This window comes from Coregonus clupeaformis, chromosome 27 (genome assembly GCF_020615455.1).
Source record: "Coregonus clupeaformis isolate EN_2021a chromosome 27, ASM2061545v1, whole genome shotgun sequence".
Lineage (NCBI taxonomy): Eukaryota > Metazoa > Chordata > Actinopteri > Salmoniformes > Salmonidae > Coregonus > Coregonus clupeaformis.
Window position 1 is genome coordinate 32394346 of NC_059218.1, and position 26452 is coordinate 32420797.

Below are 26452 nucleotides of genomic sequence, written 5' to 3' on the forward strand. Positions count from 1 at the left end.
CACTCCACAATACTAACCTAATTGACAGAGTGAAAAGAAGGAAGCTTGTACAGAATACAAACATTCCAAAACATGTATCCTGTTTGCAACAAGGCACTAAAGTAATACTGCAAAAAATGTGGCAAAGCAATTAACTTTTTTGTCTAGAGTACAAAGTGTTATGGTTGGGGCAAATCCAATACAACACATTACTGAGTACCACTCTTCATATTTTTAAGCATAGTGGTGACTGCATCATGTTATGGGTATGCTTGTAATCGTTATGGACTGGGGAGTTTTTCAGGATAAAAAGGAAACAGAATGGAGCTAAGCACAGGCAAAATCCTAGAGGAAAACCTGCTTCAGTCTGCTTTCCACAAGACACTAGGAAATGAATTCATCTTTCAGCAGGACAATAACATAAAACACAAGGCCAAATCTACACTGGAGTTGCTTACCAAGAAGACATTGAATGTTCCTGAGTGCCCAAGTTAAAGTTTTGACTTAAATCTACTTGAAAATCTATGGCAAGACCTGAAAATGGTTGTCTAGCAATGATCAACAACCAATTTGACAGATCTTGAAGAATTTTGAAAAGAATAATGGACAAAAGTTGCACAATCCAGGTGGGGAACGCTATTAGAGACTTACCCAGAAAGACTCACAGCTGTAAACACAGCCAAAGGTGATACTGCAAAGTGATGTGTGAATTATTATGTAAAGATATTTCATTTTCAATACATTTGCTAAAATGTCTAAAAACATGTTTTCACTTTGTCATTATGGGGTATTGTGTGTAGATGGGTAAGAAAAAAATCAATTTAATCCATTTTGAATTCAGGCTGTAACACAACAAAATGTGGAATAAGTCAAGGTGTATGAATACTTTCTGAAGGTACTGTAGGCGTTTCAAAGAACTGTCAGTCAAGGCAAGCTCATGAATTTAAGCACCCCACTCAGACAGTCTTTTCAAACTTCCTGGTAGTTAGCAATGAAAGAGTACTTTTTCAATGATGTTGTGCATTTCTATCCCCCAAAAATATTATGAGTGACATTTTAGTCACTCTAAATAGTATTTTACATGGGATTCAGAATGACTGTTCGGGAACTTTAAAAAAAACGTACATCATATAGCCTTGGCCTAATAACCATGGTATATGCTACTGGTGCAAACAGCCAACTTGAAGCAGCTGGTTATGTTATTTGAGTTTAGAAAATAATAAATAGGCCTAGGATATGAAAAAGAGTAGGTTAGCCAATACAAATGTGCCCCACACGAATAAATAGTTAGGGGTAGCCGATAGTTGGCGCTAGATCTGCACTATCCTCTATGATTGATGTGCCCAGCCTGTAACACACTCATGTCCCCAGTGGACGGCTCGTACAGCATCCTCCATTTAGAATGCAAAGGCATATTTTTCCTTCTTAACTAGTTTAAATGGCGGGCCATCTTAATAAAACACACATTTCCACCACCATTTTCGGATTTTCGGACAACTTAGAATGTTGCACACCCTTGGCTGAACATGGTGTTTTATGTGGTTTATTAAGATGGTACACATATTTTTTCTATTTTTATACCAACGGCCCGCCATTAAAACTAGTTAGGGAGGGAAATGATGCCTTTGCAGCCTGAATGGAGGAAGCTTTATGTACGAGCCGGTCCACGGGGTACATGAGTGTATTACTGGCTTGGCACATCAATCGAAGACGATAGTGTAGATCTAGCGCCCACTATCGGCTGCCTATGCTAATAAATAGTGTGATAAATAGATCCTATGATAAATAACTCAGTAAGTGTGTAATGAAACATTACGCAGGATTTTCACGAGTTTACCAAAGTAAGCCTATTTGAGAACCTATAGGGAGGAGGTCAGTGACCTGGCAGTGTGATGCCAGAACAACAACCTCACCCTCAATTTCAGCAAGACAAAGGATCTGATCATGGAATACAGGAAACAGAGGGCCGAGCACGCCCCCATCCACATTGACGGGGCTGTAGTGCAGCGGGTCGAGAGCTTCAAGCTCCTCAGTGTCCACGTCACTAAGGAATTATCATGGGGCCTCAGAACCTCAAAATGTTCTACAGCTGTACCAGACTCCAGCCACCTAAGTAATAGACTGTTCTCTCTGTTACCACACGTCGAGCGGTACCGATGCACCATGTCTGGAACAAACAGAACCCTGAACACTTTCTACCTCCAAGCCATAACACTACTAAATAGTTAAATAGTTAACCAATAGCTACCTGGACTATCTGCACGGACCCTTTTTGCATTAACTCTTTTGACTCATCACATATGCTACTGCTAATTATCTTTCCTGTTGCCGTCACTTTATCCCTACCTATATGTACATATCTACCTCAATTACCTCATACCCCTGCACATCGACTCGGTACTGGTACCGCGTGTATATAGCCAAGTTATCGTTACTCATTGTTACTCATTCCTAGTGTTATTATAATAATATTATTTCTCATTTTTTCTCTCTGCATTGTTGGGAAGGGCCCGTAAGTAAGCATTTCACTGTTAGTCTACACCCGTTGTTTACGAATGACAAATAAAATTGGATTTCATTTTGATTTGAGAAAAGCCCTGTCAAACACAATATTTCATATCCGAGTGCTCTTGGTAATTAACGCTTGTCTGTCATCCGGTGGTTTAATTACGTTACTGCACCCACGGCCAGCTCTTGCCACGGTCACCACCACATAAAATAGGCTAGTTGCCAATCCTAAAAAAGGCCTTTTGTTTTTGAAATACCCCTACGCGAGTTAGAGCAAAACACAATACTTTGGAACAGATTTCTCAAATTAAAATCACTTGGAGCTGATTTGCTGTTGTTTTTAAAGTTGTAACTGTTGCCAAATAATGACATTACTATATATTGCTAACAATGTGAGAGTAGGGTGACTACCCTATTGGGTCTTGAACCAAAAGGGTGAATGCACTTTTAAGTAAATCTCAGCTCTGTTAAGAGTACACTCAAGAAAAACTATTTTATTGATCATAGTGATTCAGGACTGTCATTAAAACAGGTTAACATGCCCCACCAACATTAGACAACATACAGAAAGCCCTTAAATTGCTGGAAAAAGTATATTAATTCAGTGTTGAGAATTGTCCGATTAACTGATACCTCACATAGACATGGTGGCGTTATGGGAAGATTGAGTGCTGTGAACTAAGAGGTTGTGAGTTCAAATCCCATGTGAGGACATGTTGAATAATAATTACTGTATAAATGAACATGTACAATGTAACTGTCAAACATGTTGAAAACAATGAATGTTAAAAGCAATGTGTTTGACCTTGCCAGCAGACAAAGAGCTATGACTGGACCAGTGGTTCACCAATCAGGGCCTTCATTGGCTCAGTAACGAGGTTACTTGGGGGGCTGTTTCTTTGGGACCATTAGCCAATGTGCTGACAACTGATAGACAGAAATGTTCCCATAAAACATGTCTAGAATATCTTATATTCTGAGAACATGGCAACTATGTTCCGTGTATGTTTGGTGTGACGTTGATGGAATATTATTCTAACCCACAGAAAACTGGACACATGAATGTTCTTGCAATGTTCCCATGAAATGTGTCTAGAACATTAATATCTTACATTCTGAGAACATGGTTACCCCGTTCTGGGTAAGTTCTATTTGACATTAAGGGAATGCAACCATTTTCTGTGTATGTTTGGTGCGAAGTTGATGGAGTATTCTAACCCACAGAAAACTGGACACATGAATGTTCTTGCAATGTTCCCATGAAATGTGTCTAGAACATAAATATCTTAAATTCTGAGAACATGGTTACCCCGTTCTGGGTAAGTTCTATTTGACATTAAGGGAATGGTCTCTTGGAAACATTCCTTGTACATCACAGGAACATTCTTAAGGGAACGTTCTTTAAAGTTGCGGGAACATTTGTTGTTAGCTGAGATTGTCTGCATATAGAAAATGCAGCAGACTGCTTGGCATTTAAACACCAAATATTCAAAGTCACAAGCCTCTTTGAGGATCAGTGAGGCAAATCGGAGGCTCCAACAAAAGGAAATAGAACTCTGGACACCCTCTCCCTAGCTCTACAACTTGCGGTATACCAACTGTGGTATAACTTGTGCCTCCAGGATTAGGCTCTTAAGTCACATCCTTAAGCTTTGACTCATTGCTAGTCCAAAATGGCTTCCTGAATCCAACATGACCTTCCGCTGGCTCACTGCATTTGTGCACTCTACTGCTGTTTGGGTTGAGCAGGCACATTTATTTTTTCAAAAAATAATGTCCACCATCCTGGCTGTCTGTCCTGGAGTTACATTTACATTTTAGTCATTTAGCAGACACTCTTATCCAGAGCGACTTACAGTTAGTGAGTGCATACATTCTTTTTTTATTTTTCATACTGGCCCCCCGTGGGAATCAAACCCACAACCCTGGCGTTGCAAACGCCATGCTCTACCAACAGAGCTACATCCCTGCCGGCCATTCCCTCCCCTACCCTGGACGACGCTGGGCCAATTGTGCGCCGCCCCGTGGGTCTCCCGGTCGCGGCCGGCTATGACAGAGCCTGGATATGTTGACTTGGTGGTATTATGGCGTATGGGTAGGATGCAACCATACATGATTACAAGCGCAAAAGGCAGGTAGGTGTTCACTACAATGAACCAACACAATCTGACACTCATTGACAAGAAATGCCATCAACTTACTGGGCCTTCACATGTCATAGGAATTGCGCCTCTCCAATGTCAATGCCAACCTGAATCTCCCAGTCTGCCTTGGCATTGCCGTACATGTTGACTTGGTGACGTTATGGTGTATGGGGAGAATGCAACCACTTGATGACAAGCTCATAAGGCCGGTGTTCATCATAGTGAACCAACACACCTCTCCAATGTCAATGCCATCCTGAATCTCCCAGAACTGTCATCGAAAGCCCCACTCCACCATCAGTCCTCCCCTCTGGCAGTTAATACAGAAAGAGACACCATGGAACTGGACCATCAGGAGGCCATTCAACTGACCAAAATGCAGTCTGGAATGTGTATTGCCCTTATATGCTACCACCCATGGCTGGCCAGCCCATGTGACACCTGAACTGGATTCACATGGCTGTGGTGACTCATGCATTGGTCTGGGAAACTGTTCAGGAATCACCACATCCCTTTAAGGACATATGGCAAGCAAGAGGCCCCTTAGGATGGTCAAACTTAAACAAAGATGCTGTATGTCATCATGTACAGTGAGGGAAAAAAGTATTTGATCCCCTGCTGATTTTGTACGTTTGCCCACTGACAAAGACATGATCCGTCTATAATTTTAATGGTAGGTCTATTTGAACAGTGAGAGACAGAATAACAACAAAAAAATCCAGAAAAACACATGTAAAAAATGTTATAAATTGATTTCCATTTTAATGAGGGAAATAAGTATTTGACTCCCTCTCAATCAGAAAGATTTCTGGCTCCCAGGTGTCTTTTATACAAGTAACGAGCTGTGATTAGGAGCACACTCTTAAAGGGAGTGCTCCTAATCTCAGGTTGTTACCTGTATAAAAGACACCTGTCCACAGAACCAATCAATCAATCAGATTCCAAACTCTCCACCATTGTCACGGTTTCGGCCGAGGCTGCCTCTCTTCCTTGCTCGGGCAGGCTTCGGCGTTCGTCGTCTCCGGAATACTAGCTGCCACCGTTGTATGTTTCTATGTTCGTTTGGTCTGGTCTGGTATTGTACACCTGTTATCGTTTAGTGTCATTAGTGTCCTATAAGTTCTCGTTGTGTTTGTCAAGTGTTGTGTGTGATTGTTTTCACTGTCGTGCGTTTTGCTAGTACGTATACATGTTTGCTCGGTTGAGCTGTTCTCCATTGTGTTGGAGTGTTTTGTCGCACCTGTTTTGTGCGCCCGTTTTGTTTTCGCCTGCGTGCGGAGTTCTCGCCTCAGGGCATTTATTCGTGCTTGTGTTTGTGCATCCACTAAAGTCTTTTGGACTTACTTTCTACGTCCCTGCGCCTGATTCCACCACCACACCCACCTACAGCAACACTGACAGAATCACACACCTGCTCGAATGGAATCAGCAGGAGCCGCAGCAGCACAGGAGACGTTGGAGGACAGGGTCCGGGAGCAGAATGACCAGATCCTGCGGATGGGGTCCGCCCTGCAGGAGGTGATCACCACCCTCCAACGCTGGGAGACCCGAGGGGACACCCCCCAACGCCATCTTCCCTGCCCTCACCATCGGCAGGTCAGCCCATTCCCGCTCCGGAACCCAGAGGAGTTTGACTCTCGCTCCCGAGGGCCTACGATGGGACCGCTGCCGGGTGTCAGGGCTTCCTTCTCCAGGTGGAGCTTTACCTGGCCACCGTGCACCTGGCGCCCTCGGGACACGAGAGCGTGTCCGCCCTGATCTCCTGCCTTTCCGGCAAAGCGTTAGAATGGGCCAACGCCGAGTGGAGGAGAATAGACGCTACCACCATCACGTACGCCGGAGTTCTCCCGCCGCTTCAGGGCGGTGTTTGACCATCCCGGAGGGAAAGCGGCGGGGGAGCGTCTGTTCTGCCCTCCGGCAGGGGAAGAGGAGTGCCCAGGAGTTCGCGTTGGAATTCCGGACTCTAGCGGGCGGATGCAGGGTGGAATGAGCGGGCCCTCATTGATCACTACCGCTGTAGTCTCCGTGAGGACGTCCGTAGGGAGCTGGCCTGTCGGGACACCAGCCTCTCGTTCGACCAGTTAGTCGACATGTCCATCAGGCTGGATACCCTGCTAGCTACCCGCGGACGTCCCGAGGGGGTCCGTCCATTTCACCCTCCAGCGCCTCCGAGCCGTGCCCCATGGAGCTCGGGGCGCTGGCGCTAGAGAGAGGAGGGGTCGGAGTACGAGGGGGTCCATCTCCTGCACCAACTGTGGTCGGGGAGGACACACCGCGGCTAGGTGCTGGGGATGGCCTCCTAGGGGAGAAGACGACAGGCCCCGCACTGGGGAGCCCTTCCAGGTGAGTAGGCGCCCCACTCACCCAGAGCTCTCTGTTGCGCACTTCTGTATACCTGTGCGTTTTCCACAGGCCGCACCTCATTCCCAGCATAAGGCGCTGGTAGATTCAGGCGCGGCTGGGAATGTTGTTGATAAGAGATTTTGTTTAGCCTTAGGGATTCCCCTTCTCCCTGTTGACGTCCCCTTCCCCGTTCATGCCCTAGATAGCCGTCCGTTGGGTGCGGGCTTGATCAGGGAGGTCACGGCGCCACTTAGGATGTGTGCGCAGGGGGTTCATCAGGAAATGATCCAGCTATTTCTGATCGACTCGCCTGCGTATCCGGTGGTGCTGGGCATGCCCTGGTTGAGTACCCATAACCCGTCTATTTCGTGGCAGGAGAGGGCTCTGATGGAGTGGTCTGCTCAGTGTGTGGGTCGATGTTTAGGCGTTTCCGTAGGGGCTACCTCGGTGGAGAGTCCAAACCAGGTGCCCGCATTGCACGTTCCCCCTGAGTATGGGGATTTGGCTATTGTGTTCAGTAAGTCGAGGGCGACGCAGTTGCCTCCCCATAGGCAGGGAGATTGTGCGATAGACCTCCAGGCAGGAGCTGCGCTCCCACGGAGCCATGTGTATCCTCTGTCTCAGGAGGAGAAGAGAGCTATGGAGACTTACATAGACGAATCTCTGAGACAAGGATACCTACGGCCCTCCACTTCCCCTGCGTCCTCGAGTTTCTTTTTTGTGAAGAAAAAGGATGGTGGGTTACGCCCGTGCATTGATTACCGTGGTCTCAATCAGATCACGGTGAAGTACAGTTATCCACTCCCGCTGATTGCGACCATGACGGAGTCATTGCACGGGGCGCGTTTCTTCACTAAATTAGATCTCAGGAGCGCTGTACAACTTGGTGCGCATTAGGGGGGCGATGAATGTAAGACAGCCTTTAGTACCACCTCGGGCCATTACGAGTATCTTGTCATGCCATACGGGTTGATGAACGCTCCTTCAGTTTTCCAATCATTCGTGGATGAGATCTTCAGGGACATGCAGGGGCAGGGGGTGGTCGTGTACATAGATGACATTCTCGTGTACTCGTCTACCCGAGTCGAGCATGTGGCCCTGGTGCGCCGAGTGTTGCGGAGGCTGTTGGAGCACGACCTGTATGTCAAGGCAGAGAAGTGTCTGTTTTTCCAGGAGTCGGTCTCCTTTTTGGGTTATCAGTTGTCTGCGTCAGGGGTGAAGATGGAGGTAGACCGGGTGTCAGCCGTGCGTAATTGGCAAACGCCAACCACTGTGAAGGAGGTGCAGCAGTTTTTGGGGTTTGCGAATTACTACCGGTAGTGTGGGAGGTCGATGCTGAACTCGAGCGGGCGTTACGCACCGACCCTAGTCCACCTCAATGCCCGGAGGGTCGGAAGTACGTTCCGTTCGAGGTTCGGGATCGATTGATCTATTGGGCTCACACGTCACCCTCCTCTGGACACCCTGGTATCGGCCGGACAGTGCACTGTCTTAGTGCTAAGTACTGGTGGCCACGTTGGCGAGGGATGTGAGGGTTTATGTTTCCTCCTGCTCGGTGTGCGCCCAGTGTAAGGCGCCTAGACATCTGCCTAGGGGTGGTTACTACCCCTGCCCGTTCCACAACGACCATGGTCTCACCTCTCGGTGGATTTCATCACTGACCTTCCTCCTTCACAGGGGAATACCACTATACTGGTCGTTGTGGACCGGTTCTCTAAGGCCTGTCGTTTGCTCCCTATGCCGGGCCTTCCTACTGCCCTGCAGACCGCCGAGCGCTATTCACCCATGTGTTCCGGCACTACGGGGTACCCGAGGATATTGTGTCTGATCGAGGTCCCCAATTTACCTCCAGAGTCTGGAGAGCTTTTATGGAGCGGTTGGGGGTCTCGGTGAGCCTCACCTCGGGTTACCACCCGGAGAGTAATGGGCAGGTGGAACGTGTGAACCAGGATGTGGGTAGGTTTCTTAGAACATACTGCCAGGACCGGCCGGAGGAGTGGGCAGAGTCACGTTCCCTGGGCCGAAATGGCCCAGAATTCCCTCACGCCATTCCTCCACTAACCTAACCCCTTTCCAATGTGTGTTAGGTTACCAGCCGGTTCTGGCACCTTGGCAGCAGAGCCAGATCGAGGCTCCTGCGGTGGATGAGTGGGTGCGGCGCTCGGAGGAGACATGGAACGCTGCACACGTCCACCTGCAGCGGGCCCTCCCGTCGTCAAAGGCGAGCGCCGATCTCCACCGCAGTGAGGGACCGTGCACGCACCTGGTGATCGAGTCTGGCTCTCTACAGAAACCTGCCCCTCCGCCTGCCCTGTCGGAAACTGGGTCGGCGGTTTGTAGGGCCATTTAAAGTCCTGAGAAGATTGAACGAGGTGTGTTACAGATTACAACTACCTGTTGAGTATAAAAGTATTAACCCCTCGTTCCATGTGTCTCTTCTCAGGCCGGTGGTAGCTGGCCCACTCCAAGAAAATGAGATCAGGGAGACTCCTCCGCCCCCATTGGACATCGAGGGGCACCGGCGTACTCCGTGCGGTCCATCTTGGATTCGAGACGTCGGATGGGGGGTCTCCAATATCTAGTGGAGTGGGAGGGTGCGGCCCGGAGGAACGGTGCTGGGTGCCGAGGAGAGACATTTTGGACCCGCTCTCCTGACGGAATTCCATCGTGGTCACCCGACGCACCCTGCTCCGCGTCCTCCTGGTTCGTCCCCGAGGCCGAGTCGGCGCACGTCTGGAGCCGCGCGTCAAGGGGGGTACTGTCACGGTTTCGGCCGAGGCTGCCTCTCTTCCTTGCTCGGGCAGGCTTCGGCGTTCGTCGTCTCCGGAATACTAGCTGCCACCGTTGTATGTTTCTATGTTCGTTTGGTCTGGTCTGGTATTGTACACCTGTTATCGTTTAGTGTCATTAGTGTCCTATAAGTTCTCGTTGTGTTTGTCAAGTGTTGTGTGTGATTGTTTTCACTGTCGTATGCTTTTGCTAGTACGTATACATGTTTGCTCGGTTGAGCTGTTCTCCATTGTGTTGGAGTGTTTTGTCGCACCTGTTTTGTGCGCCCATTTTGTTTTCGCCTGCGTGCGGAGTTCTCGCCTCAGGGCATTTATTCGTGCTTGTGTTTGTGCATCCACTAAAGTCTTTTGGACTTACTTTCTGCGTCCTGCGCCTGATTCCACCACCACACCCACCTACAGCAACACCATGGCCAAGACCAAAGAGCTCTCCAAGGATGTCAGGGACAAGATTGTAGACCTACACAAGGTCGGCAGTAAATATCGGCCATATAATCATTCTACCCGACTTCCAAAGGAATATAAAGGAATATGTAGGACGTGAATGACGGGCAGGACTTTTTGCCACATTCAACATTAAAAACTCCAACCACAGGTCAATTAGGTGTTGGAAGGATCTAAGGGCCGGTCTGTTTGTGACAACCCTTTTACAGACTATCCTTCACAACCAGACAACTAACCATTCCACTACTGGAGTATCCCCTGCATCATTCAGGCTGAGATAACATTCCAGTTAGTTAGTGGGTCTCGTTGGCATACAAGCTGCATCTGAGTGCCTGCACCCAACTGTTGTGGAAATGGAAACTGATCACAAAGCCCTGCATACCCTTCCAGTCATACAGGAAGGATACTAGCCTTGTCGTTGCAGCTTGCCCAGAATGACCAGTTAGCTGTGCAAGTTGGTCAGGCCCCAGAACTACAACCATTACTGGCTACTTTGTCTCCTCACCCTGTTAGGACACACTCATGTCCTGGTCACCTGGTCAAGACTGAATCAACCTTGCACACTTTCAGTGAGGAAAAGAGGGGAAATGTTAGAGCTGTACATATACTCTACTAGAGTAGCTGACTGTTGTATTACAGGTTGCTTTCCTGTAACTTAGTTACACTACTATGTGCCTGTGTTGTAAAAAACATGAACACACATTGAACAGCCAGTTGGCTTCAGCTATTCAAACAAAACAGAGGCATGGCAGTGCCACTCATAGTTCTTGTTATACCAAGAGCCGTAGGAAACCCTTTTAAAGACAGAATAACACAATACGAAATAAACCAGGGCAATTTATATGCAGGCGAAGGTGTCTGAGCGTAATGATGTTGGCCACATTGTTTCATAATCAAATTGATTTACACCAAAACAGTCTTTATGGGCATGAGTGTTGTACACAATTCATCTATAAAATTCATATTTACATGTGATTTGACCTCCATCAAATGGTATTATGGCAGCCATATTGAATTTTGGATGGCATATTGGATTTGAGGCAGGGTGGCCCCAAAGATAATCTTTGCTGGCCCCCTGACTAAATTACAGGAGTAAGGGCTAAAGATAGAAAATCCTTCAAGGAACCTTGGAACCCCAAAAAGGTAATTTCGATGTCTGAGCCCAGTTGTTTTCCTGAGAGCCGATTACAATAGCCACAACATCAAAATACAGTGTATTTTTGTCAGGCAGGACCAAACAGCACTGAAAGATAGCAAATTTGACTTGCCTATTAATCAGCTACCAAAAAGTAAAGCTTACATTCATCATAAATATTAATGGTTGAAATGTCCGCCTATTCTATATCTGTAATTCCAAGATGCATTAAGATATCCTAATGCTGTTTGCATTATTCCGAATTTTTTGAGTTTAGCGGGTGTGTCACAATATCTATCAATTTAACCACTTTTGCAGTAAAATATTTTTACACAACCATCTATTTCATTAATGGGAGACATTAGAGATGTGAAGAAAACATGGTTGTGTTTTGTTCTACCTCGGGTAGGTGTATCTAAAACAGTAGTAAGCATTTCACGGTACGGTCTAGACCTGTTGTATTCGGCGCATGTGACAAATAAAATGCGAGTTGATTTGATTTTAACCATTTGTTTTCTTAAGTTCTCTTTTAGTGGTATATAGCTCTAGTTTCTTCCCTTTTCCTAAAACGTCTGCTCTGATTACCAGTTCAAACATGTCCAGCACTTCTTTATGCATTAACTTCAGTGGATGTATTCTGCTTCATGTTTGAGGAAGCAGTTTGACAACCTTTGTCAACCAAATGAGATAAAGCGATACTGTGGCTGCATTTACACAGGCAGCCCAATTCTGATCTTTTTTTTTCAATAATTGGTCTTTTGACCAATCAGATCAGCTCTGAAAAATATCTGATTTGAAAAGATCTGATGTGATTGGTCAAAAGACCATAAATATCAGAATTGGGCTACCTGTGTGACTCAGCCTGACTGATGCAGCTGTGCTCACTCTGTGGCCACAGCAATAACCTTATGAAGTTCTGTGTTGTCTCAGGATGTTTTTGTTTTGCACAGTGGCATGCACTGCTACATGAAACCAGACCCAGCTTAGACATTTACTGTTCCTTTTTATGTATGTGAAACTCAAAAGTGTTGCAGATGATTCTGACGCATGTCTGTTTTATACTATGGAAAGAACTATGAAGGAGGGGGAATGACCTGACCAGAAAAAAACACTACAGGTACCACAGAGTGACACAGGGGAGAATGGTAATAATGATAGAGGGGTGGTGTATTTATTTGGTATCACTCTAACAATCCCAATGCCATCCGCTGTGGGTGTGTCAGGTTGAATCCCCAGCCACAGTCATAGGGCTGTAGCCAGGGTCTGAGTTTTAGTGAGGTACGTTTCCTTTGCATGCGTTTTTTTGTTGCTGTTTTACAGCTAATTCCCTGCAATTCTACGTATTTTGCCATCACATATGCCATGTTAATATGATATCTGAGAGTGACTAACAAAATCAATGGGGGCCCGCTGGGCACGTGCCCTGCGTGTCCAGTTAGTAGTTCGACCATGATTACTACAAGTTTAGATAGCTGGCTAGACTAACTAGGCTAATTTACCAATCTAAAAATGTTTAAATGTAGACTCAGAGAAAGGACATTGCAACGAGCAGCACAGCAGATATTGGGATGAGCGAGATGCAAGACTTCACTCTCACACAGTCACACACAGTATCTGTGCATGAGCAGCGGTTCGCGTCACGCTGTTCACAGCTTGGTAGCCATGGGACCAAAACAGTGGAGAAGTTGATCCTCACGCTTTACCCACTATACTGTTTACTTTCTGCATCTACGTAATATCGCTGACTCTACCTTTAACTGAAGGGCTAATTGAATGACTGTCAGTGAGTGACATATAACAAGAGGAAAACTGCTGATGCACAACCAAGTTCGAAAATTGCACCTTGTGTATTCTACTATTCTAGCTCTCAACAGTTGTTGCGTCCCCAACTGAGGCCCACACCCTCCCCATTTTTTTCCCCTGACCTCTGCGTCCTCATAATATGTAGCTACGGCCATGGCCACAGTCCATTGTATCAGATGACAAATTATAAATGCTTCCAGATGCTTAAAGAATGCTTCCGGAATTCCAGAAGACCAATGAGAAGAGAAACACTCCTTAAAACATACTGGTGTATGAGGTAGCTTCACCTTGAATGCACTGAGAAAGAAAGTTGCAAGCACCATAGATAACATAGACTTATCTGATGACTTAATTTGGCGGTAGGTGACTTGGGGAGTTTTAGCATGTGGGTGGTGAGGTTGTTGAAACCAGACTCTGTTGTGAATGTATTACTTTTCTGTGCTTTTGCAGACTGCTAGGGCATGTACTTTCCTGTTCTACATGTTTTTCTTTTCAATATGTGGTTTGCTAATCCAGTATAAGGTTCAAGCTGCGATACCACAAAAGCAAAAACCCTGAAGACCTCCATTTAACATCCTCTTGAACAGGAAATCTGTATGTCATTAACCAGCTCATAAAGTGATGCACCATCAGCAGAATCAAGCCTACCACAAAGGTTGTTGGCTCTCTGCCTTGTGTCAGTAGTTACACTGGAGGTAGTCTGACTAATAAGCTGAAGGTCAAACCGCACAGACAAGCGGTAGAGTAAGTTTAAATGTCATTTTATTCAACATTCTGGCTTTTAAGGAACATTTACACGATTTTGCAGGCATTAGTTTCAGGCTGTATATACCAATTAATTGTGTATTACAGCCTGATTAATCAGACTACACTGGAGGGATTCCATGACAGCATGTGGACATCACCTTGGATCCTATAAGGCAGTATTTCCCAACTCCAGTCCTTCAGTACACCCAACAGCACACATTTTTGTTGTAGCCCCGGACAACAACACCTGATTCAACATGTCAAGGGCTTGATGATTAGTTGTCAACAAGTAGAATCAGGTGTGCTTGTTCAAGGCCACAATAAAAATATGTACTGTTGGGGGTACTCAAGGATCAGAGTTGGGAAACACTGCCAAAGGTTTTGACTAGATGGGATACAGCTTTTGTCAGATTTGACTTTTCACATCAGGTTAGGAGAACTTACGCAGCAGGTTAGGATAATTAACATAGCAGGTTAGGATAATTATGTTAAGGTTAGGAAAAGGGTTAGGGTTAGCTAAAATGCAAAAACATAATCAGATTTTGACGTTAATTTGACAAAAGCCTGCTATAGGGGATGGTCACTGTAGGTCCAGGAGTTCTTCCTGACCAGATATATCTTCTATCAGGTTAGTGTGGTGAAGGGTCTGAGGTTTTGTCTTGACGGGAAGTGAAACTGTATCTAGAACACAACATGCTGCTATATCCTGTAACAAGACACTGAAGAGTCATAGTTTAGTCTCTCATGATATCTTGATAAAATGTTCATGACGTAGGAAGTTACTTGAAGCATCCAAATATCCACACAAATCTCCAACTTCCCCTTACATTATCAGATTTACTATTGAGACTGTTTTAGAAGGCAGGAAACTAGGAAGAAACCTAGAGAGGAAACAGGCTCTGAGGGGTGGCCAGTCCTGTGGATATTTAAATCTGACAGATGATAGTCCATTCATTTCTTGAGCAGAAGTGAGAACTTCCAGTGTGCCCTTCTTGTGTTCCTCAACAACATACAAAACCATTGATCTTTATTAATGAGTTACTTCTTACATAAGAAGAGGTCGTTTTGGTGATTGAATATGAACCTTGCTGTTCTCAGCAGAGGGATAGTGATTATGGTAAATCGCTGTACCTGGTCATACTTCTGTAAATGTAGTATTTCCCTTGGAGAAACATAACCTGCATTCCAATAATGTGTTAGCAAGTGTCATATTATTTAATAATCATATTCACATATGACAAGCAAAGGAATCTGCTTCAAAATGCTTGTTCTCCATAGACCCAGAAGCAGTATATCATAACCTCTTATAGTCCCCAAAACAATGAAGTCAAGACAATGTTGTGTTTTCTTCAAGTATTACTCCTCCACATCTAGCTATGTCAACGTCATGACAGGGCGCTCTGAAACGTCTCAGTGTCATTTTCCCTTTGCTGAAAGCTGTGGGATAGAGGAAGCCACAGAAGGTGCCGTTACGGGATATTTGATGGCTGACTCACGTCACACTTCAGTATTTCCTTGATGGGACTTGGTTCTGTCAAAAGCACTACTCATGAACAGGAACTCATTCATTTCAGTCTGAGACTGAGAGTGGAGTGGAGCGGAGGGCAGAGCAGCTACCCAGGTAAGTTCTCGCTTATGTTTCCTTTTGTAATAGCATGGCTTGATAATAGTTTATTTCAGACTTCAATCAACACAGCATATATTAAAAAAAGATTGCAATTTTCATCACTTTTATCAATTTTGTTTATTTGATTTGATCGAATTATTTGATCAACATTTGTTTCCTTCCATTGAAAGAAAATCCATGTATGCATGGTGTTTATAAAATGCTGTCCTTGAAATGAATGGGTTTTAATTACACTTTTGCCTTTCTTTAGGTGATTGATCAGAGTGCGTCGTCCTTGTGATTCAGCTTGTGTATCGGCCAGTGGGACTAGATTGAATACCACCCTGTTAGTGGGACGATGAGGCAACTAGGAGACAACTCCAGTGGGCTTGATGTGAACGGCACCTCCTGTGAGATCCATGACAGCATCCTCTCTCCTGCCTTACAAATTCTCTACTCAATAATCTGCTTCTTCGGCCTGGTCAGCAACACCATGACCATATTTGTGTTCTTCCTGAGGAAGCACTCCGACTCGTCCATGGCTGTGTACATGAACCACCTGGCTATGTCTGACTTCCTGCTGGTGTTGTGTCTTCCCCTGCGGGTCTACTACCACAACAGCCCGGGCCCCTTCTACCTCTGCAAGGTACTGGGCGTCTTCTTCTACATTAACATGTACGCCAGCATCCTGTTCCTCAGCCTGATCAGCCTGGATCGCTACCTGAAGATCATCAAGCCTGTGTGGGTCCTGAGAATCCACAGGGTGAGGTGGAGCCACCGGGCGTCCTTCTCTGTGTGGGCAGGTCTGGTCCTGGTCATGCCTCTTTTTTTCCTCAGCAACAACAGGCAGCACCCCTGTGACAGGATCTGCTTCCACTTCCACCACAAAGGTCTTCTGGGGGGCGTGGCCAACCTCACCGTGGTGACCTTCTTCTATTCTATCTTCCTCCTCTTCATCTGCTTCTACGCCAGGATAACCACCAAGCTGAGGAACATGTCCTTAGGCAACCAGGACCCCAAGGCCCAGCGGAGGAAGAGCAGGGTGATCCTGAAGACTTTTGTGGTGCCGGTGATCTTCACGCTCTGCTTCCTGCCGTACCACCTGGTGCGAGTGCCATACGTGCTGGCCCAGATGGATGTGATCCAGGCCCTGGGCAGTAAGCAGATTCTCCACATCCTCAATGAGCTCACTCTGATGCTGTCTGCCCTCAACAGCTGTCTGGACCCCATCATCTACTACTTCCTGTCTTGCACCTATAGGAGGACCATCCTGTGTGCCCTGCAGGGGCAGTTCAAGACCATGTACGCTGTTAACAGCAGACGCATCAGTATTAACCGATCTATTACAGAGATATAGAGCTACAGTATCTAAGGCAGGCAATTTTAACATTTTGCACAAATTAATTTGGATAATGGACATTAAACAAAGTTGGATTAACTGAAAAAGATAATGTATAATATGTGTTAATACTGTTGATACTATTGACTCTATAAAATAAAGTATAGGATATTATTGAATGTCCTTTACGAAAGATATATATAAATATGAACTCTTGTTATCAATTTCTTACTGGACTTTGTATAATTGTTGGTCCAGTAAGAATGTTTTTTATTTATTTATTAGAATTTGTGCATTCTTTTTTGTTTGAGTATGTTACTCACACTTATGGAGGGTGGCCTTAGGTTCTCATGGGTAAAAGGGCAATATACAACATTACCCTTTAAATGTCTTACACACAAGGAATTCCCCAAGATGAGTATGCTGTTTCATTTCATTTCAATGACCTACATACTCACCTGAAGGCCACAAGATACGTGTAGTCGCAAAACGTCTATGTTGGCAGAAAATGTATTCATTAAATTAAGTACACTGACAAAGGCTGCTATGACCATGTTGTGACAGTCTTGTGCACTTTTAAAAATAATGTTTTTTCTGCCATGGGATCAATACATTTATATTTTCACACAATAGAGAACCATTACGTTTATTTGTGGAGGTATTTGCCTTTTACAATTGCATTAGTTAAGTTCATCAAAGTTACTTTCATTTGAAGAGTTTATTTCCAAAATGCTATATCCACCAATTTTCACATTTGTGTCACTCTGGATGAGATCATCTGCTAAATGACTAAAATGACATTTACATTTTAGTCATTTAGCAGATGCTCTTATCCAGAGCGACACAATTAGTGCATTCATCTTAAGATAGCTTGGTGAGACAACAACACATCACAATCGTATCAAGTACATTTTCCCTCAACAAAGTATTTATCAGCAAAGTCAGTGCTAGTGGGAAAAGAGATCTCATATTACTGTTTTTAATCATTTTAATGTTGATGTCACAAATGTATTATTTGTATATTTCTTTATTAAGAATGTAGTTATTTGTTACATTTACTTAGTAAAACCTAGCAGTACTACTTATTTATCTGACAGTTAGCTGGACATATAGCATTTTGCTATTATGATTATTTGTCTTTCTGAAAATGGAACCATCAAGTGACAGAATTAAAACAAATACATATCTGTCATTGAACAACCCCATGCAATGATTGGTGTGTTTTTCACTATCTAATCGCTTTCATAATTTCTTTAAACAATAAAAGCTTATTTACCAACAATCCTGAAAATGGATATATAGTGTTTTGGAATTCAATTAAATGTGATGTTCATAATGGATTATCTCCTCAGAAAACACTTTGAGATTCTCTAATTATTATGGAATCATTGTTTACTTGCTTTCAAAATATTTATATTAAAGTACATTGATATTAAACGATAACAGAGTACTGATCAATTTAAGTAAGTACAGTTGAAGTCTGAAGTTTGCATACACCTTAGCCAAATACATTTAAACTCAGTTTTCCACAATTCCTGACATTTAATCCTAGTAAATATTCCCTGTTATAGGTCAGTTAGGATCACCACTTTATTTTAAGAATGTGAAATGTCAGAATAATAGTAGAGAGAATTATTTCTTTCAGCTTTTATTTCTTTCATCACATTCCCAGTGGGTCAGAAGTTTGCATACACTCAATTAGTATTTGGTAGCATTGCCTTTAAATTGTTTAAATTGTTGGGTCAAACATTTTGGGTAGCCTTCCACAAGCTTCCCACAATAAGTTGGGTGAATTTTGGCCCATTCCTCCTGACAGAGCTGGTGTAACTGATTCAGGTTTATAGGCCTTCTTGCTCGCACACGCTTTTTCAGTTCTGCCCACACATTTTCTGTAGGATTGAGGTGAGGTCTTTGTGATGGCCACTCCAATACTTTGACTTTGTTGTTCTTAAGCAATTTTGCCACAACTTTGGAAGTATGCTTGGGGTCATTGTCCATTTGGAAGACCCATTTGCGACCAAGCTTTAACTTCCTGACTGATGTCTTGAGATGTTGCTTCAATATATCCACATAATTTTCCTTCCTCATGATGCCATCTATTTTGTGAAGTGCACCAGTCCCTCCTGCAGCAAAGCACCCCCACAGCATGATGCTGCCACCCCCTGTGCTTCACGGTTGGGATGGTGTTCTTCGGCTTGCAAGTGACCCCTTTTTCCTCCAAACATAATGATGGTCATTATGGCCAAACAGTTCTATTTTTGTTTCATCAGACCAGAGGACATTTCTCCAAAAAGTAAGATCTTTGTCCCCATGTGCAGTTGCAAACCATGGTCTGGCTTTTTTATGGCGGTTTTGGAGCAGTGGCTTCTTCCTTGCTGAGCGGCCTTTCAGGTTATGTCGATATAGGACTCATTTTACTGTGGATATAGATACTTTTGTACCTGTTTCCTCCAGCATCTTCACAAGGTCCTTTGCTGTTGTTCTGGGATTGATTTGCACTTTTCGCACCAAAGTACGTTCATCTCTAGGAGACAGAAAGCGTCTCCTTCCTGAGCGGTATGACGGCTGCGTGGTCCCATGGTGTTTATACTTGCGTACTATTGTTTGTACAGATGAACGTGGTACCTTCAGGCGTTTGGAAATTGCTCCCAAGGATGAACCAGACTTGTGGAGGTCTACAATTTTTTTCTGAGGTCTTGGCTGATTTCTTTTGATTTTTCCATGATGTCAAGCAAAGAGGCACTGAGTTTGAAGGCAGGCCTCGAAATACATCCACAGGTATACCTCCAATTGACTCAAATGATGTCAATTAGCCTATCAGAAGCTTCTAAAGCCATGACATAATTTTCCTGAATTTTCCAAGCTGTTTAAAGGCACAGTCAACTTAGTATATGTAAACTTCTGACCCACTGGAATTGTGATACATTACATTTACATTTTATTCATTTAGCGGACGTTCTTATCCAGAGCGACTTACAGGAGCAATTAGGGTTAAGTGCCTTGCTCAAGGGCACATTGACAGATTTTTCACCTAGTCGGCTCGGGGATTAGAACCAGCGTCCTTTCGGTTACTGGCACAACGCTCTTAACCACTAAGCTATCTGCCACCCCGATACAGTGAATTATAAGTGAAATAATCTGTAAACAATTGTTGGAAAAATTACTTGTGTCATGCACAAAGTAGATGTCCTAACCGACTTGCCAAAACTATAGTTTGTTAACAAGAAATGTGTGGAGTGGTTGAAAAACAAGTTTTAATGACTCCAACCTAAGTGTATGTAAACTTCCGACTTCAACTGTAGGTGAGTAGTCTGTATAGTAGAGGCAATACATTATCTACTTTTTAAATAGTCTAATCCAATCACTGTTAGGATTCACTCAGTTTTTCTCTGATTTGTCAGGTGAATTATGGGTTGAATTAGTTTGTTTTATCACCTACTGCTCAAAAACAGGCTCGGCTTCGACTGACAGCATAGATTGATCACAGAGAATTATCAGTTGAAATGGAGGAGCAGAGGAAAGAGTGATATACCCGCTGTTCAAAGCCAGACGTTCACATTGATGATATCTCTAGCAGATGATCAGCAGCTTTTCATTACAGAGAACAAAGCCATTTCAAGTCCTTATCTTGGATAAATACTGATTGGTGCATATTTAGGATATTTGCATTTCGTATGAGTTGATCTTGCAGTAAAATACCTGTTGACAACCTTATTTTCTGTCATTTGTATATCATACAACCTGTAAATTATAATTATAATTTTTCTTACATTTCAAACCTATTCTTATCTTTTATTTAATCCTACAGAGCACTGATCTCAGTTGTTTCCTGTGTTTTTGTTAACAGTAACACCAGTTCTGGACTTTCAGCTCCCCCTACTGGTCATTCATATTGTCTTTGAATCAGCATGTGGCATAATATTTTACCACCATTTTTTTCATTACTGTTTGGGCCAATTGTCTGGAGTATCCATCTGTCCACACAAGAGACATAGGTCCACGCTCATTTTCTGTTTTCATGCTTATCTGAATCGTGACTTCGGGATCAGATGGACTCTGCACTCACACAGCTCTCTCCGTCTCCCTATAATGGAAAAAGACGAGGGGTTAACCCAACATTAACAAAGAGCACTATTCTAGTATTTTATTCCCTTCTATTTCTTAGAAATGTATTTATTGGAGACAGCAGCGAGGCGTTAAGGTAAAATGGCCGAGTCCACCTCTGATTGGCTGTGCTTATCTCATGTCGCTCTCCTCGGGGGGCCTGGAAAGTCCATTGGGACTCAGGGAGTCATCACATTCCTTACATCCCAAACATACAGTATTGAGCTCTCCTCAGGCTCAGGATTTACCCCATGTCATTCCAAAGCATGTGTATATCCACATTAGTATTGAAACAGTTTATGCAAAATTAAATGTTTCTTTATTTTTTCCAGAAAACATGGATGAGTCATCATTGGTTAGAATGTCACAATGAATATGCAATTGGCATTATATCATGATATCTAGTCAGGGAATGGATGGATTACCACATATTAGAATTAATCAGGCTGTAGAGTGATTCATATTTTTTTGCGCGTGAAATAAAGATATTCGGAATACAATAACTTTACGTTTCTTAAATGACAAAACAAATATGAAGCATTATTTAAATTGTCAATAAAACACACACTATACAAAAACACAAACTCAGAAACAAAAGTAAAAATGCTATGGATACTCTCTCCAAACATGTCACACGGGCATTGGTAACCTCCAGTGGAGCATTGTTTTTCAGAGCAGTGATATCACCCCAGACAGTGATATCATCCCAGACAGTGATGTCACCCCAGACGTGTGTGTCAGGCCTCTCCTAAGCCTCGGCCTCCTCTCCATCAGCGTCAGCATAGATGTGGCTGTGTGTTGCCATGGGAACCCCTCCGGAGGTCACAGAGGCCTGGTGGCCACTCCCCATGGTAGGGACGCCTTCATACGCCACCGTGGCCGAACTCTTAGGTTTGGCCCTGGAGGGGGAGAGGAACTGTAGGTGAAACACAGCACCTCACATTTAAATTGTATTAATGTCAATGACTTCATAGTGCAGCACAAATCATAACCACTCACTGCATCTCTGTTTCCTTGGTATCCTTGTATTTCTGCTTCTTCATGGAGTGTGTCATGTACAAGACGATAAGAATGATTAGGACAGCTCCAAGAAGTGCTCCAATGACTGCACCAGCAATGGCCCCGTCACCTAGCTCTGTTAAATAGGCGGGTTATTGGTAAGATTAGTTACAGCAGTGTGTCTATAGCAGTGTGCAGATTACATAGCCACATTCAATCAAAACAACATCATATATGTTACCCATACCATGGTTGAGCTCCACAGTGCAAGTGGCAGATCCCACAACGTTAGAGGCACTGCACTGGTACTCTCCAAACTCAAACTGGGATATGTTTCTGATGTACAACGATCCTGTTTTCGGATCTGAAAAGAACAAGAGAGAATAAAAGTCTAGCAAAAAGCATTCTAATGAATCAGAGCACAACAGAGTGATGGGGGACGGAGGAACAGTATGGCAACCCACCGGTGTTCCCAAGCACAGGTTTCTTGGTCTTGTCCTGGTCCAGTCGTGTCCAGGTATAGGAGGGGGTGGGGCTTCCCTGCTCACTGTGGCAGGTGAGGGTAACCAGGTGACCAGACTCCACATCACCATGGACAGCACAGAATGGCACAGAGGGCCTCTCTTACAGACCATGTGATAGAGAGAGAGCATGTGTTAACTTTACGTAATATGCTGCAATCTGGACCCAGTTGATCAAACTACTGGTAATCAGAGAAAATGTCCAAAGTTAGACATGAAAGTCAACACTTGCCCTGGACCAGTAGCTAGCTATTTTGTCTAGTAGTAGGTACGTTTGACAGTTGGAATGCAGAACACTGAATGCCAGTGCTTGATACCAGTCATTACAGTGATATATTCAATCAAACATGAGCAGTCTAGCAAAGATGATGTCATCCCCCTGAGTGTCTCTTATGCGTTGCTATGGTGACAATGGTGACGTTGTACATCATGGTACTTGCAGTGTTTACGGTGACTAAAATGACACATTTATACAACAGACATGACCAATCATACGCAAGTATATTATTTGTAAGATGAGCAGCCATTGTGGATTGGTACAATCAAATGTATAAACAGGATAAAAAATAAAAGACCAACAGCATGTCCATGTTAGGACTGAATACAGTGTATTGCCTTCACCATAATGCTTCAATACAACCTCTCTGCTCTATCGAACTGGGAATCATTAATTCAATCTAAAATAGAGTCATGTGTTTCTCCATTCTATTCCTAAAGAGTACGAGACATGTCGGGAGGCGGTCTTGTACTCCTGTGTTCCTGTTCTAATTTCTGACACTGACAATGAAGATACTAGTCTGCTCCAGTTCCCATGGAAACTACTGTGGATACTGAGGCCAGCAAGGTTGTCCTGGTAACTCTGTGAATGAATGGAATCACAGACGGCATGTAATTCAATGATCACAAAACTCAGATTAGGGAAAAAACTTCAAAGATCTGGTTGTGTGTTTTGTTGACACTAGCATAGGAAGAAGGATATACTGTACGTTACTATTTATTATTATATGTGACTTCCCTATATTCATTGGTGAAGTAAACCATGACTTATTTCAAAGCATTTGACCAAATGTAAAAACAGAATTTACCAAGAATGTTGACAATGATGGTGGCCTCAGTCTTCCCATTGACATCAGGGAAGTTGCGGACTTCACATGTGTAAGCCCCTGCATCGGACACTTTCATGTTGCTTATTGTTATTGAGGCATTGTTGGTAGTAGCTGGAGAGCTGGAAGGCTTCAACCTGCCTTCATATGGTTTGGAAATCACGTCCTCTCCTGACTGAGAGTAATACACCTAGAAAGTAACAGCAAGAATGTCTTCGAGCCTACATAAAACCACTGGAAAACCATTTCTTACCAAAAACACAACAATTTATGCACTGACTGACAGATTTCGTGTTGATATTTCAGTGATTGCTCATTCTACAAAAGAAGGTTCCAATTTGCCAGAAAATATGGAGAAAACCCATGTTAGTGAGACTTCTGACGTTCTGCTCTACTGTAACACTGCTTCTGCACACAAACAAATGACGGTTCCTCAATGGTTCTTTGGGAAGGGTGATGGTTCTATGTGGAACCATACTGACCATCATTTGAGCCCTTCAATGGTTCTTTGCAGTTCCAAAAATGGTTATTTCCTCTTTTAGTGATAATTAAAATGTAGGGGCGGAATTCATTAGAATATTTTGGGACGTGGTTTGTGCACATCTCTTTTTGTGCAACTGTGACTGAGGGTGTCATTCTAGTTGATCTAATCTGCAGTGTTACACTATTACATATTAAATATGACTATGGCCAGTGTCAGTATCCTTTGAAAGACTCATGTATGGCCTTGTGTCAATAGAGAATGGTTGATTAAGACAGTAGTTCTAAATTCTCTCCTCAGGGACCACCCGGCTGTTCCAGAACTAGCACAACTGATTCAACTAGTCAATAAACACAATAATAAAACCTATGACATTTATACAATATAATATGGCTATTAAACCAGAATAAAAAACCCTGTGTGGTTCTACAAATAACTTTTGAGATTGAGAAAGGTTCTTTATAGGACCATTCTCCATAAAGGTTCTATAATGAACCATAAAAAGGGTTCTATATAGCCCCAAAAAGGGTTGTAACCATAGTGGAACCCTTAGGAAATAGTTATTTATATTACCATACAGGTTCCATTTAGAACCTTATGAGCATGGTTCTTTATAGAACCTTCTAAAAAAGGTTCCATATAGCACCAAAAAGGGTTCCGCTATGGTTACAAGCCAAAGAACCCTTATTTGGCACTACATCAAATAATTTGTTTTTAGTGTGTGTTTGGAGGGCAGGGAGCCACTGGTGCTCTGGTGACTGGGCTCTTTGTTGTCTTGCCAGGGTGTGTCACAAAATGGGCACTCAAGAGCAACCACCATATTGAACTAGTAGCCTACCTGCCTCTGCTTTTATTAAAATACAGACGCACCAATCCTTCACTCTTAGAAGAAAAGGGGCTATCTAGAACCTTAAAGGGTTATTTGGCTGTCCCGATAGGATAACCCTTTGAAGAACCCTTTTTGTATCCAGGTAGAACCCTTTGGATTCCATGTAGAACCCTTTGGGGATTCTACCTGGAACCAAAAAGGGTTCTACCTGGAACCAAAAAGGGTTCTCCTATGGGGACAGCCGAAGAACCCTTTTGGAACCCTTAATACTAAGAGGGTTGTGAGACCTCATATAATACAATAGCATGTACAACTGCAATAACTCTCCTGAATTTCCATGTAAACCTGAAAGCAGTTTGATCAGAGATTTTCAAATTCAGACATCTTTGTAAATCTCTGTAACTACAGTAACAAGGCATTTAGTACTTTTGTCCTTGAACAGAGACATATCTTTTGGAGCACTCTGGGTGTTGAGAATGGTCCAGGTGACTTTGAGGACACACAGGGAGTGTGACAATGTGGCAACATGAGACAGAGTGAAGAAAGCCACAGAGTAACGTTGGTCTACATACCTGCTGTGGCACCATGGAATATTTGGCAACAAAATTCCACTGGATGATGAGGTCACTGGTTTTCTGCTCAGTGGTAACAAACGTGCACTGGAGAAGAGCACTTTCACCATTTGTCACGTTCAAAAACTTCTGGGGAACCGTCACTGTGATGAAATGCCCACAACCTAAAAAAAAAAAGGCAGGGTTAATAAATATACTGTACTTGTGTACTTTTATGTTTATTTCATTCGGATTGAATATTATTCTTTAATATCAGACCCCAAACGTTCTAAAACTTGCCCAGAGTCCCATTTGTAAGAGCAAGAGATATGGGTACCAAATCCTTTCACATTACTGAAATATCATTATTATTATTTATTTCATAATACATGAACATGTAACTCACCCATCATGCCGAACAGCAGCACCATTCTCAGTGTAGAGGACATTTTAAAGGAAATGTTGCAGCTTATTTCTGTCTCCTTCAATAAGCCAGTCAAGAGTGGTATTGCTCGCACCACCTCAAAATCCCTCACCTTTCTCAGTTCTTACCTATCAACTAAGTTGTAATGGGCAACGCCTAGGTAGAGCATACTGTATAAGCCTGTGGGGACTCTGTGGTAGTGTACAGGCTGATTTTGTGCCTGTACATATCATGGGGGTGTTCAAGTTGTGTGCACAGCCTTGTTTGCCATATCACCTAGACTGGGCGGGAATAATCTCAGACTGTTATTTTTCAAAATGTTGATTTGCATTTCCAAATTAGCACCATTTGTTCCTACTTCAATCTTTAGACTTACGGGGAAACCATGATGTCTGTGCTAAAGAATATAGGACACACTTAAATGTATGTTTTTGCACTTTACACTATCAGTTGTACTCTACACAGTACAGTACAGTATATCATTTTTTCATTTTTCTCCTTTCAGTCTGTTAACCTTATTGCAGTGGCCCACTAGGTATTGACAGTGAGTGACTGTTCCAGTATTTCATTATTCAGTACTTGGGCTGATGCTCATCTCTCCCT

General features: G+C 43.6%; 2 protein-coding genes across 2 annotated transcripts; one reads left to right on the top strand and one right to left on the bottom strand.

The window, feature by feature from the left end:
- Positions 1-15473: 15473 nt before the first annotated feature.
- On the top strand, positions 15474-17674 carry LOC121541203 (probable G-protein coupled receptor 34). The gene is made up of 2 exons (XM_041850175.2): positions 15474-15513; positions 15770-17674. The coding sequence occupies exon 2, from the start codon at positions 15857-15859 to the stop codon at positions 16853-16855; it is 999 nt and encodes a 332-aa protein (XP_041706109.1). The 5' UTR covers positions 15474-15513; positions 15770-15856; the 3' UTR covers positions 16856-17674.
- Positions 17675-21292: 3618 nt separating this feature from the next.
- LOC121541204 (V-set and immunoglobulin domain-containing protein 1-like) lies at positions 21293-26063 on the bottom strand. Its single transcript, XM_041850176.2, has 7 exons — positions 25832-26063; positions 25447-25610; positions 23547-23754; positions 22405-22563; positions 22188-22304; positions 21941-22076; positions 21293-21840 (listed from the first exon to the last, which is right to left on the bottom strand). Exons 1-7 carry the CDS (start codon positions 25872-25874, stop codon positions 21690-21692), a joined length of 978 nt encoding a protein of 325 aa, XP_041706110.1. The 5' UTR covers positions 25875-26063; the 3' UTR covers positions 21293-21689.
- Between the last annotated feature and the right edge of the window lie 389 nt (positions 26064-26452).

Bases quoted from the DNA above. Each gene is read 5' to 3' on its own strand.
- LOC121541203 (XM_041850175.2), top strand. From the start codon at position 15,857: ATGAGGCAACTAGGAGACAACTCCAGTGGGCTTGATGTGAACGGCACC.
- LOC121541204 (XM_041850176.2), bottom strand. From the start codon at position 25,874: ATGTCCTCTACACTGAGAATGGTGCTGCTGTTCGGCATGATGG. The intron at 22,564-23,546 runs GTAAATTCTGTT...ATGGTCTGTAAG, and splicing joins CATCATTGTCAACATTCTTG to AGAGGCCCTCTGTGCCATTC. The intron at 22,305-22,404 runs GTGGGTTGCCAT...TGTTCTTTTCAG, and splicing joins ACCTGTGCTTGGGAACACCG to ATCCGAAAACAGGATCGTTG.